The following is a 14,716-nucleotide window of genomic DNA, read 5'->3' as shown; positions in this document are numbered from 1 at the left end:
TTAACCAAACAAATTAAGAAAATTCCCATGAATTTAACAAGGGAAGTAATTTCCTTGAATTACAACTTTTTATAGGTATAAAATTTCCATGTCAACCAAACAAGTAATCATAGGCTTGATTTGGGCACAAGTTCTTGAACATTCCGGATCTGTTGCCCGCTTTCAGGCCACTTTTTAGTATTTGTTTCTGTCAAATATTGTGTAATCTCGTCCCATTCTCATTAATAACACACGTATATATAGTACAACTCAGTTACCTAAACCCTAGGTACACATTAGGTAACTTACCATAGTTAGGACTCTACAGAATATTCACAGAATAATATCTAATATCTTAACATATCTTAACATCCCCCCTCAAGGTGGAGCATGTAGATCTCGAATGCCCATCTTGTTCAAAAAAAACTCAAATTGCGCCTTCCCCAACGCTTTGGTGAAGATATCTGCTAACTGAACCTTCGTCGACACGTACGACGGACTGATGATCCCTTCCTTGATTGCATCTCGAATGAAATGACAATCTGACTCGATGTGTTTTGTCCTTTCATGGAACACCGGATTCTGTGCAATATGTAACGCAGACTGACTGTCGCAATACATCCTCATGCCTTGGTCGTGTGTCACCCCCAAGTCGCGTAGTAGTTGTTTCAACCACTTCAACTCACACGTCAGAGCTGCCATCGATCGATATTCTGCCTCAGCAGACGACCGAGAAACAGTATGCTGTTTCTTGGTCTTCCAAGAAACTGGCGACATACCAAGTGACACAAACCATCCAGTCACCGACCGACGCGTCATTGGACACCCTGCCCAATCCGAGTCGCACCACCCCTCCAACTGCAACGCACTGTCCGACCGAAGTAGTATACCTTGACCCGGACACTTCTTCAAATATCTCACTACTCGCAAAGCTGCTTCCCAATGTGTCTCCTTTGGTGCTTGCATAAATTGAGATAGGACATGTACAGAGTAGGCAACGTCTGGTCGCGTGACAGCCAAATAAACCAGACGTCCGATCAGACGCCTATACTGCTCACCGTCCGACAGGTCTGGCCCGTCTGCCAATGCCAACCTATGATTCTGTTCCATGGGAAAGTCCACAGGCTTTGCTCCCAACAATCCGGCCTCTGAGATGATGTCGAGGGCATATTTTCTCTGACATACATAGAACCCTTGACTACTTCGTGCCACCTCTAACCCAAGGAAGTACTTCAGAGCCCCGAGGTCTTTCATTTTAAAACACTCCTTCAAGTATGCCTTAAAACTCTCAAGCGCAAACTTGTTATTGCCTGCGATAATCATGTCGTCCACATAAATGAGCACACTCAGCTGCAACGTACCTTTAGACAGAGTAAAGAGAGAATAATCGGACAGCGACTGTCGAAATCCATAGTGCGTCAATGCCGTCGACAACTTCTGGAACCAACATCTAGGTGCTTGTTTCAACCCATACAACGACTTTCTCATTCGACACACTTTGTCAAAGTGATTCTTCTGGAATCCAGGAGGAATCTTCATATAGATCTCTTCCTCCAAGTCACCGTGCAAGAACGCATTGTGGACGTCCATCTGATGCACGTCCCACTGTTTGACAGCTGCGACAGCTAGGAAAGTTCGAATTGTCGCCATCTTCGCGACGGGAGCAAATGTCTCATTATAATCCAACCCTTCCTCCTGATGATTCCCTAAACATACCAATCGAGCCTTCAGTCTCAACAAATTCCCATCCTCATCACGCTTCTCAGTATACACCCATTTACTCCCCAGTGCTTTCTTCCCTTCCGGTAAATTTTCCAACGTCCATGTCCCCTGTTCCTCCAACGCGTCGATTTCAGCAGCCATTGCCTGACGCCACCCCTCATGATGCATCGCTTGTTTAAAACTCTTAGGAACTTGCCCTTCTTGCAATGCTGCTATATAATGCCTGTGCTTTGACGAAAAACGCTCATAATTAACAAAATATGTGATAGGATAAGGAGTACCTGAGAGTGATGACGCCGTAGGTGTTTTGTCGGAAGTACTATATTTTTCCCGTATTGTATGTATCACACAGTCTTTCAGCTTTGTCGACGGAAACTTCGCACGCTTCCCCCTTCCTAACTCCGTATCTTCCACACACTGCCTTGTCTCACTCTCGTCACTACCCGTCGTCTCCTCTACACCTGTCTGTGAGGAGACGACGTCTGAATCCACTCGACTAGGAGTTTCATGTTGTTGTTCCTCCCTCACAGGCGACGACACTCCCCTGTCGTCGCCACTGGTCAATGACACCCCCTCATCAGCTCCCGGATGCGACAATACTCCCTCAGTATCACCTGTAGGCGGCGACACCCCAGCAGTATCACCCGCACGCGACGACACGGTCTCAGGACCCGTAGTCCCACTCTCATCCAAACTCCAATGGTCAAGCCCCCCATGACCATCATGCACCAGTGGCAACACATCCGATTCATCTACAAAAGGAAACGTCCCTTCATGAAACTTGACATCCCGTGAGACGAAGAACTCATGTGTCTCTAGATCATAAAGTTGCCATCCCTTCCTGCCAAACGGATAACCCAAAAACACACATCGGCGACTCCGAGACTCAAACTTATCCCCTTTACACCGGAGATTATATGCATAACACAGACACCCAAACACGCGGATAGGCACATACGATGGTGGTTTACCAAACAACATCTCATAAGGTGTTTTATTGTCAAGGATCGGGGTAGGTGTACGGTTTATCAAGTAACAGGCGGCCAAAATACATTCCCCCCAAAATTTTATTGGAAGATTTCCTTGAAAACGTAACGCCCTCCCAACATTCAAAATATGTTGGTGTTTTCTCTCGACTCTCCCATTTTGTTGAGGCGTCCCACCACACGACGACTCAAACAGAATCCCATGTTGACAAAAATAATTTTGTAAGCAATTGAATTCAGTACCATTATCACTGCGTACTACTCGAAGGGATCTATTAAACTGACACTTAATCATGGCAACAAAATTAAGAAATGTCGATGCAACTTCCATTTTATTACTCAGTAAATAAATCCACACACCTCTAGAATAATCGTCAACAATGGTAAAAAAATACTTTGCCCCACAAGACGAGGGAGTCTTGTAGGGTCCCCATAAATCAAGATGAATCAATTCAAATGTGCGACTAGCACGACTAACACTAACTGGAAAACTCTCCCTACATTGTCTCGCCCGCGGACATACATCACAAATTGTTTTATTCTTCCTAATCTTATGACTCACTTGAGGAAGTAACTGCAACACTTTTCCCGACGGATGCCCCATCCGTTGATGCCACAAGTCGACCACACACTCCACTGCTAGCACACGAACCTTTGGAGCCCCACGGAAAAAATATAGTCCTTCCTGTCGATCACCTACGCCAATCACCATCCTCGTCGAGCGGTCCTGAAGAACACACATTTTGTTAGTAAATTGAGCAGCACAATGTAATTCGTCACTTAATTGAGTTACAGAAATTAAATTGCAGTTCAATTTAGGCACAAATAGAACATTATCGAGCACGAAACCATCCTCCAAGACCACCGAACCATATTGGTTTGAATTTGCAGGTTGACCGTCCGGCAACACAACCTGTTGATTTCTTGATGTCTTGATATTTCTCAGGATTGAAATATCACCCGTCACATGACGTGATGCCCCACTGTCAACAATCCATCGTAAATCAAGATTACCTTGCAACTTGTTTGAAGGTCGTGACAAGATGTCAACTATTTGCTGGACTTGCTCCTTCGTCACCCCAACAAGCTCATGATTGGTTGTCGTCACTGCACCCTGCGATCCGTCTCCACTCGTCACAGTGGTTGTCGCCCCTCCTGTGGCATTGATCACGGCATTGGCACGAGCGACACCACTGGTCGACGACGCTGCCCCACGAGCTACTCTGCCTCCTCTAATCGACGTCCTGCCTCCTCGACCAGGCCCTCGTCCACCTCGTTTCTTCTCATCCCACCATTCAGGAAATCCAATCAGCTGATAACAAGTTTCTTCCTCATGACCCTCACGATTGCAATGACCACAAAATCTGCCACTGACATCTCCCGACCTCGACCGAGCCTTAGTCTCGACCTTGAACGCCATGACACTCTCCGGACCTCTCGCAGCCTTGGCGCGCATGATCTCGGTATTCATAACCGTCTGGTACGCCTCGTCGAGTCCTGGCAACGGCGATCGTGCTAACAGTTGTGCACGAATGGCTTCATAGTGATCATCCAGGCCAATTAGGAAATAGTGCAGACGATCTTCATCGTGAATGTCCCCCACCTGCTTCGCTATATTACACGTACAACCCGCACATACACACCTGGGAACTCGTGCATACTGTACGTACTCCTTCCATACCTTCGACAAGCGGCCATAGTACTCCATGACGCCCTCAGACGTGCCCTGCTTGCAACCACTCAGAGCCATCTTAATATGGCAGACCCTGGTGCCCGACACGACGCAGTACCGCGTCCTCAAATGACTCCACAACTCGTGAGCAATATCAAAGTCCTCCAGATTCGAACGCAAACTCTCGTCAATGGTGTTTGTGATCCAAGACACCACCATCGAATTGACCGCAATCCAATGTTTCATCTTCGTCTCGTCCATAATGGGTTCCTTCACAGAACCGTCAAGAAATCCAAATTTGAATTTTGAAATCATCGAGCGACGAACGGCTTTGGCCCATTCATCGTAGTTCGATGCTCCTCTCAGTTTCACAGGGGTGATAACAATACCGGGGCCGTCGCCTGACCCGAGATAGTAGTCTAGGTCGACGGCGGCGGCGATGACCTTTGGTGGTGCCTCCTCATCGGAACTCATGGTGATACTTAAGGAATTGTTAACTCCTGATCTCAATACTCAACAAGCGAAGAAAGTCGTTGTTCTCAATACTCGGCTACACTCTCTCAAATTTCTTGCGGAAAAAAAATCTAGGGTTTTTAACCTAGGCTCATGATACCATGTCAAATATTGTGTAATCTCGTCCCATTCTCATTAATAACACACGTATATATAGTACAACTCAGTTACCTAAACCCTAGGTACACATTAGGTAACTTACCATAGTTAGGACTCTACAGAATATTCACAGAATAATATCTAATATCTTAACATATCTTAACAGTTTCGCATAATGGAGGAACTCCTGATAATCATAGTCTAGTTAATTAGAATATAAAAGTAATACACTTGCTTGAGAAAAGTTGACATTACATGCCTTATTATTTCGTTAATCCATGAAGAAGTTTCAAACAATGCAATAAACAGCTATTTAAAGCCACTTAACTCACCCTAACTTTAATTTGCAACCTAAATGATTTGTGATAGATTACACTTGGAATAATATATATAGTACCAAAAGCACATATAGCTAGGAGTGACAATCAATACATATCAATTGATCTAATAACAAGAAATTAACAACCTTAATTAATTAAGTTCGAGTGGAATCCTTAGCCATGATGGTGCTAAGGTTCATAGGGCTCATATGGTCAACCGAACCGATCATCATTTGCTGGACAATGAACCTGTTAGCTCTCTCAGTAGGGTGGTAAGCATCCCAAAATGCATAGACATTTCTATCGGGGCATATGTTTGATAAAGTTGTGCATAGTCCTAGACCATTGTAGGGTCCTTGCCCACAACATGCTATCTTTGATGTTTCGAACCCTGTCACATTCAACAAAACTCATTCATTATTGCATTTATTAGGCTGGGCTGGTGTTACCAACTATGGTGGCTATTGATTAGGGAACAAATCAGTTTCTTATCTAGCTACCACCATTTGATCTATCCCTTGTCATGTGGGATGTAACTTTTATTTAATTTTACGTATGCGTCATTTAAATTGTACGGAGTAATTTTTTTATATGCGCAGAATACCCACTTGGTATATGGAATATAGCCTCCGCAAGTAGAATGAGTGGTGAATCAAGTTAAATAATAGCACTACAAAAATTTGTATCTTTTATGACAACCTAATAACGACGGGTAAAATTCCGTCGTAAAAGGGCTTTGCGACGGAGATAACAATCCAATAAAGACGGGAACAACCGTCGCAAATGTCTTTTACAACGGGTTAACGACGGGATTTTCCATTAGCGACGACCTCCTTTTATGACAGGTTCGCGACGGAAAATCTCGTCGTTGATCAACAATTATTGGCCTTTAACGAAGGGATTTCCCGTCGTTAATAGTACAATTTCTTGTAGTGTAGATAACATGATCAATTAAAGATGAAAAAATGAACTATAAATTTAAGAAAATCTTTTTAAAAAACCATTCATAATAATGGTTCTAATCCAAGAAATAACAAAATTTACCATGTATAATACACTTTACTAATGCATTTTATGTTTTGTATAAGTCCACATATAATATTTCGATATATTATGGTGTTGTCAAACAATAAACATTAGAAGTATTTTTATACTAGTATATTATTACTAATTAACCTTCAAGAACAATTTAATATTTATATCCACTTTCCTTCTAGTACTATTTTCTTGCACAACTAACCCTCTTTGCCTTACATAGTTAGCCTTACAAAGTAATACAAGTATTGCTTAGTCTCTTAAATCAAACTTTAGTTGTGAAATTAGACATTCAATGATAGGGTGACTTATGAGGCAAATTTTATTGTATAACCGGTTGTATCATTTATAAGCTCGACTTCTGATTATCTTGTTGGAACCTTATTTTTTTCATTATCTAACATCTTTATTTACTTTTTCATAATTCTCATTATCTACATCTAATGAATATACAAATATGTAAATCAATTGGAAAATAAAAAAAATGTAAACAAAAAGAATAGAATATCATGGCAAAATAAGAGTGTAACTTACCGTAGGCTTGAGGGTTAGCGAGAAAATTTTCTAACATTCCGCCGGTGTTAGAGGCAACAAAAACATCTTCTCCAATTTCGCTGTTTAAGTCTTGAAGCATTTGCGTTAGCGCCGGGTTAAAAAGGGCGTCGGCTTGGTTCGGTAGCGCGGCGCATTCTCCGTTTTGACTCCCCTGTGAGGCTAACACACCGGGTACACATCCTAGCGGTCCGGTTCCGGTAACCAATACTCTTCTTAGTCCTAAGTCATACATACTCTGTTTTTTTGTCACCATAAATTTCAATTTCATTAAACTTTAATATACTCTTACGACTACTTAATAAATCTTGCCAATGTATACATTACGTGGTACATCCACTTTTTAAGTTGTAACGTTTTTTAGTTTTTGATCGAATTTTATTACTTTCAATTTATGTACGAAATTAAGACTTGGATGTATAATCGTGGCAGGAGATCGATTTTTACGTGGTACAGGTAACTATGGGGTTAATGAGTCGAGTTTGTTTGGGAGCTACTCGATACTCAGTGTGATAAAGTTCGGTGTAAGCTCAGCTCAGCAGACTCGACTCGATCTCAAGTTCGGCTAGTGATTTTAACGAGCCAACCTTGAGCTCGGCTCAGAAGCCCGAGTTCTTTTTATTACATGTATTTTTTATAAAATACCGAGTAGTTTTTTGCATAAATTAATTTTTAACATGAAAAAATTGATAAACATGTTTCTTAGTTAAACATTTGATGATCAACATCAAATGAGCCTATCGAGCCTCAACCGAGCTAAGTCTATCGAGGCTCGAGCCGAACCGAACTTGAAATTAATGTTTCGAGTTCGAGCTCAATTTCCCAGGCTCGACGAGCTTTGAGCTTGAGCAGAGCCTGTAAAGGCTGAGTCTCGACTCGGTTCATTAACTACCCTACAATTCAAGTAACTCGATCAAGATAGTTTAGGCTTACCCTTAAGTAAATTCGGTACCGGGAGACGACAAAATTGACATAGTCTTGAAGATTGGGGAATTGAATACGCCTAGCAGTGATCGGAAGAACGAAGTAGTTGTTAATAAAGTCATTACCACCAAGTGTGATTAGTGTAAGGGCTCCTTCCACTCGGTTTTGTGCTTCATCTTCTCCAATTAGTGCGGCTAATCGTTGTTGGTACTGCTCAAACAACTCCAATTGATGACGTATCCTAATTATATTCACCTATTACACCCAAATCAATTGCAAAACAATAAATTAAACAAATATATCTGATCATAGTTGAATAAAATGCAAGATAAATTGGTAATTTCTGACTTAACACATAAATTGAAGTTGTCATGTTTTCGGGTTGATTGAAATCTAACAAAGCTAGCTTTTCTCGTAAGAAAAAGTTTTAATTTAAAAAAAATTAAAAAAAATTGTCATGTGACAGGTGGTTGCAATCTCGTCAAAATGTGAATCCTACGTGTAATCAATTATTATATTGTTATATTCTCTCCATGTCTAAATAATATCGTTATCGTTGATCATAATATGATCGAGATGATCAGATCATTATTAAGAAACAGAGTACTTCGTATTAGCTAAGACTACGTATTTATAATTAAAAGCATATTAGAAAGTTTAATGAGGGGTGGAGGGGAGTATGTTATTAGGTAGGGGAGGCCATGCTTTCTAGGGCAAATATAATGCATTGATAAATGGGTATAAATAAAAAAAAGTAATTGCTGGGAATAATGTGGGCAATTTTATTATTAACAGCTGGAATATATATGACCAAAATAATTGCAATTATTACTTGATTAGGATATTATTCATTCAAAATCCAATCAATGCAATTTTGGTAGTTATATTAGTCTTCTGCTGTTGGTGGGATGAATGTAAATTGCCATAACGAAATCCAATTAATGTGGAGTAGCTAGCTAAGAATGAAGTAATGCATGAAAGTTACGTATACTGATATGTACGTACACCACATGCCCCCAGCCCCCCATCATCCGATCGATCTCTATATCCCCAATTCAATATAGAAGATTATCTTAATTACACTAAAAAGTGCGACAATTATAAAAATTAGATACTCGCTCGATCTTTTCCCTGGTGGCCGAGTACATACTCTTTCGAGTTTATACACGAGTTAGAAAATGTAATCGCATTGTAGTGAAATACATTGTTATCTAAGACAATGTGACCGAAGTATAGTCAAATACATTAACTATAACCAATTGCTTGTTGGTTCAGTGGTGATTGAGGCTGAACTTGGTAGGGAGAATCCGTGTTCGATCCCCCGCAACAACAATTGGGAGGGGACTGGAACCTAAACACCCAGAACTCGCCCCGAATCCGGATTAACCCTAAGAGTGAACCGGGTGCTAACACCAAAAAATAAAATAAAAAATACATTAGCTATTATCTACAGTGTAGAACCAAAAATTAACAATTTATTGATAATTATGCATCGTATATAATCATATCTTGTTACTACTACGAAAGTATATACTTAGTAGCTGACAATAATAAGTAGTGAAAAAGTTAGTCAAGTAATCAAAATAATATTATTGAACAAAAGGAGATGTAATTCATACAAATTGAATGCCGGTGTCATCAAGAACTCCAACTCCGGCGGAAGCAAAGTTTGCGCCGACTAGTAGTGCATCTCCCGTAAGCCGAGGGTCCAAGTAGGGCAATAATGGTTGTGTTCCAATTTCTTCGCCTGGCATAATAATTAAGGTCATAAACTTTCAAAAAAGGTATATTAATTATTACAAAACACGAGTTTACGAATTAGACCCATTTAAAATGCTACGTAATGGATAAGTTTTATTCTGTAATAAGAAAAAGTTTATGGAACTTGATGATTATGTAAATATTGATATTGAAAAATAGTATAATGAAGGCGCTTGTTATTTATAATGATGTCGAAAAAGAACATTAGACTAATACTCCGTAGAATAATTCAATACAATCACTCCAATCACATCATTTTGGTCTTTATGGATTTATGAGTATTAATGTTTAGATGACTTCCAAACGAGTGAAAAGGGAAGGAAGTAGAAATGTCAAACATGAATAAATAAATAAATAAAATTAATTATACCATATTACTATATCATAGATAGCCCAAAAAGGATAAAGATTATGCAAACATTTGTATAACTATAAATAAATAAGTAACTTGTTTACAATTACTGAGTGTATATGAAATTCGGAAGAAAAAAGTTACTCATTTTGACGAGCGGTAAAAATGCAGATTCATGTACTATCATGCCATGTTACGTTTTTTTCGTAATGAATACATTTTTTTATATCGTTGTTAACTATGTTTCCGACATTTTCTATTAGAGAAACATCAACTTGGTTTTGGATCACCAAATGTCCAAATAAGTAATGATTATCCACTTAAATATGATATTACTCCGTATTACTTGTTATGGTTAATTACGCATTAATTAATAAGATCCCTAAAACGTTAAGGGGCCTACTACTATAGGAAGCGCATACGTACATACGTGCATTAACAATAATGTCTAGCTATAATACTCTTTTAGCTAAATTAACTTGACTTACAAATGAGATCAACAATGTTGAGGCCGTTAGAGAAGCGGCCAGTGGGGCCGTTGGACGAGTCGATCCCATACGGCGGCCTATCAGCCCTCGCGGTAGTGGCCAAGAAGTTGTTGTTGCCATTATCGACGAGCGAGTCTCCGAACACAAAGAAGGCTCTTTGAGCTTCAACCTTTGTTGAAACCAAACCTATCAACAATGTTGCAATGTACAACATAGCATTGAGGGAAGAAGCACTATGCATCATTGCTATACTCAATCAATTAACTTGTGAGAAAATAAAAACTATATAGTATAAAGATGTAGTGTATACTATATAGTAAGTAGTTTAGTGAGGAGTGACACTTTGAGCTAGGTGGGATTTATAATAGATGAAATAGTGATAGAATTCAAGGATGGGAGACCTATTAAATGGCCTTCTTGTCTACCACCTATAACGTGTGTATTGTGTACTAAAACACATCCAACAACTTCGTAGCCAAAAGGGGTCGAGGGGGAAGAATTAAGAAATAGGGGGAAAATATACTATTACCTCTATTTTTTAATAGATATTTCGTATTTTATATCATATTGATTTTTGACAATATACTCTTAGTTTTAACCTAAGGCCAATTGGTATATTGATCTAGGTGCGTCTAAAAACAAGTCGGGAAAGTAAAAAGTAGACTTTATAGCCAAAAATCGGTTAGAGTCAGTTATGTTCAATCCGAGTGATAGATTTAATAAAGTAAAAATTGAGGAAGTAGTATAAGTCATAAAATATTAAATGATAAAAGGGAGGCCAACTAATAGTTGCTAGCAAATTGTGGACATTATTTAGTGATTCAATCCTACCCGTATGATGTTGTTGCACTTTATTTTCCCTCTCTCCTCTCTGGAATTCATTAAAAGCCATTGATGTATACACATGCAAATATATACCAAAAATTGTGATAAAAGTAAATCAAGGTTGTTTTGTATGTAAGGAATCGGATTTCCTGTCTTAAAATGGTCAATGATAAACTCCTTACGAGTACAAAACGTTTGGAGTATAAGGATTAATTAGTGAGCCATAAAAGACAATACGTGATGATCCAATCTCAATTTTGAATATCACCGTAACTCCAAAACTTTAACCCACTAAATTACTCGTAATAAACATTCATTTATAACTGCTTGTGTTTAAACAAAGGATTGGATAATGGACTTCTTAGTGAACATGAGGCTAGGAACAGAAGATGACCTATGTAGTACACTTATTTGGAAACTAAAAATGTCCATGTTATTTGTACATATTCAGCAACAAATTAAAGAATGCATGTGTTTCTTGTTAATTAACTAATGGTGGTAGAGATTTAATTAGCTAGTTAGACGCCTATAATTGATTTGTCCAATAAATTGCACATCATAATTGTCTGTTCATAGCCTTAATTTGGGGCCTATAGCAACAACAAACTAACATAACAAGAAATTGTACCATTAACGACGAAAATCCAGTCGCTAAAGGTCAATAATCGTTGATTAACGACGGGGTTTTCTATCGCAACCCCGTCATAAAAAGGGCCGTCAATAATCGTTGATTAACGATGGGATTTTCTATCGCAACCTCATCATAAAAGGGGTCGTCATTAATGGAAAATTTCATCGTTAAACCGTCGTAAAAGACATTTGCGACGGTTGTTCCCGTATTTATTTGGTTGTTAGCCCCATCGCAAAAGACTTTTACGATGGATTTTTTGATCCGTCGTTATTAGATTGTCATTAAAGATTCAAATTCTTGTAGTGATAATATCATTACTTTCTTAATAAAGCGTAACAATTTTTTTTATTAAACAGAAAATATATATCAATGCCAAACAAGATCCAACAAAGTAGCACGTACTCTTTCCGTTCCTAAGCATATGTCATGTTTCTAAAAATATCGTTCCCTTATAAATGTCATGTTTCTATTTTTTAACATACATTTTTCCGACTTTTCCATACACTTTTCTCACTTTTCAATAAATTATGATTACTTTTTCTTATACATTCTTCACTTTTTCCACTTTTCAAATCTCCACATTCACTTTTATTTGTACTTTATCAATAAACAATTATCTACTTTATCATTTTTCCCAAAAAACACTCTCAATCATTGTTTTTCTTACACACTTCTCATTTTTCTTAAACACCGCGCATTCATCCAAATAGGACAAATATTTAGGAACGGAGGGAGTACTTCTTATTCCCCTCAAAGAAAAAGTAGTACTTCTTCTAATGCAGAGTTCAAACATACCAACTTAGTACGACCATTAGTATACCATCTAACTACTAGGCAAGCTAAAGTTATTTCTGCTCTATTAACATGAGAACAAAAAACATACTCCGTATGCAATTTGCTTAACGAATATGGAGTACGGTATAGATAATGACCTAATTAATTAAATAAAGTGTAATTATAGTTAACTCATTGAAAATGAAGGACTTATTCGAATAGGATGGATGGAGACTTTGAGTAAACAAATGAAGACTGCATTTAAATTGATTGCTACCTATTTGAATTGGTTATTATGTACATCAACTTTTTCTATTATGTTTGTTTAGCTAGCTAATTAAGGTAATAAATCCCTTTTCTCAAATGGAATCTCTACTTAAGACTAGAGTATGGCAAGGCTTTCAGGACACATGTTCTATATATGAGCACGTGAGTACAAACTCAATCAGATACGGAGTATAATTATTATCACGTTACTAGCTAAATCGGATAACCAAAAGGCTTTGAAATCAATTGAAGCGGACGTTGAAGTGACTCGGGTTTAAGAAGAGAGAATCGTTGTTTGTTTTGAATGGTAAGTCATTAATTACACCTTTATGTTTATTCTTCTATACTCGCCTGTCACGGACAGACCTTTTCGACCATCCGAGTGGCGCCAGAATCTCCGAATCTTGATCTAGGTCGGCCATCTTATCCCATGCGCTGCACAACAAACATCGATCGAACATAATACTTATTGAGGAAATAACACGTATTGATACAAATTACCTGCACCGGCAGGACCACTTAATGCATTAGTATAGACACGCATGCTCATTGTTTTTGTTTAGTGGTAATTAGTCACTAACAAATAACTATTACTACGTACATTTATTCTGCTATAGCGGCCTCCAATTCCTATGGATTTACAAAAATTAGTCACAGTGCCACATTATTTTGGTAGAAATAACTCAATAAGTTTTTACTGTGGTGTCGCCCACTCGCCCCTAGTAATTTTCTTGAACCTCTTTGCAAAAACTTATCGTTACATAGTAAAAGGACTCATAAATGTCCACATTGTAAAAGGACTTATAAATGTCCACATAGTTAGTTAAGCTTTGTTCGGTGGTGTACCTTGGCTTAATAATGTCATTCTAAAAAACTGACAGTATATAGTACACTGAAAATAAGTCTCCAATGTCACCTTTGCCTTGGAAGCAACTGTTAGTGTACTGCTAGTACTATTTTGGTATCAGTGTAGAAAATTTATGTACGTGAGTTAAATCTCATGCATGCTCAATAGTGGACTAGTATCAACATTATCATGTGACTCAAACTATTGTTGCCATACATCTACTTAATTCACACGTCCATTGGTGGATGATCAAAAAATGTGTTCAGATATGATCGAGAAGAAAAAAAATCAAAAGATATGCTCGAGATATTGGACCGTCTCCGGTAATTAAATTCAAATATTATGCCCTATAAAATTTTGTGGACGATTATTTAAGGTAAAATGCATAATTATTATTTAGTATATATTATTATTGTTTTGTGTATAAAATATATAGAGCCAAATTAATGTTATAATGTAATATTTTATGTGGGTTGGTTTTAAAAAAATGAATCGAAAGGTTTGATGGACATAAAAATATATGGGTGATTTTTTAATTATACAAAATAAAAAAACTTACATGGTCAGGAATCGAACTCGGGTGTCATGTGAATTTTTTCATTTAACTAAGCAACTGAAAATATGAGATATAACATTCTTGAGGTTCAACTAGCAAAAATTTTGTCGGGCTCCAAAATTTTATGGCCCAGTGATGTCCGCCCAAAAGCCGGGCCTGTCGAGATATCATAAGATATGTTCAGATCCAATCTAGAATTGAATTAGTTGATAACAATTAGGATATATTGTTTCCTAGTATTTGACCTAATACTCTTCGTTGAGGTATCTTGATCAGTCAATTAGTCCGATTTATGGAAGATCAAGTTTGCTTAGAATTCTCAATCTTAGAGTTGTGAGTTTTACTAGTCCTTGATCACATACCTTTAGCACGAGGTTGTGTTGTGGCCTTGTGGGTGAATTTTATTGATCATA

The 14,716-nt window shown here is 38.2% G+C and overlaps 1 protein-coding gene across 1 annotated transcript; it reads right to left on the bottom strand.

Annotated features, from left to right (window-relative positions):
- Positions 1-5,206: 5,206 nt before the first annotated feature.
- LOC110796946 (GDSL esterase/lipase At4g28780) lies at positions 5,207-11,087 on the bottom strand. Its single transcript, XM_022002045.2, has 5 exons — positions 10,404-11,087; positions 9,422-9,549; positions 7,812-8,057; positions 6,861-7,116; positions 5,207-5,682 (listed from the first exon to the last, which is right to left on the bottom strand). The coding sequence occupies exons 1-5, from the start codon at positions 10,645-10,647 to the stop codon at positions 5,447-5,449; spliced, it is 1,110 nt and encodes a 369-aa protein (XP_021857737.2). The 5' UTR covers positions 10,648-11,087; the 3' UTR covers positions 5,207-5,446.
- Positions 11,088-14,716: the final 3,629 nt, after the last annotated feature.

This window comes from Spinacia oleracea, chromosome 6 (genome assembly GCF_020520425.1).
Source record: "Spinacia oleracea cultivar Varoflay chromosome 6, BTI_SOV_V1, whole genome shotgun sequence".
In the NCBI taxonomy this organism is placed as follows: Eukaryota; Viridiplantae; Streptophyta; class Magnoliopsida; order Caryophyllales; family Amaranthaceae; genus Spinacia; species Spinacia oleracea.
Note: the sequence above shows the minus strand (reverse complement) of the source record. Positions and strands in the feature narration are given on the sequence as shown.

Bases quoted from the DNA above. Each gene is read 5' to 3' on its own strand.
- LOC110796946 (XM_022002045.2), bottom strand. From the start codon at position 10,647: ATGATGCATAGTGCTTCTTCCCTCAATGCTATGTTGTACATTGCAACA. The intron at 7,117-7,811 runs GTAAGCCTAAAC...ACAAAAAAACAG, and splicing joins GGTACCGAATTTACTTAAGG to AGTATGTATGACTTAGGACT. The intron at 5,683-6,860 runs GTAAGTTACACT...TGAATGTGACAG, and splicing joins CGCTAACCCTCAAGCCTACG to GGTTCGAAACATCAAAGATA.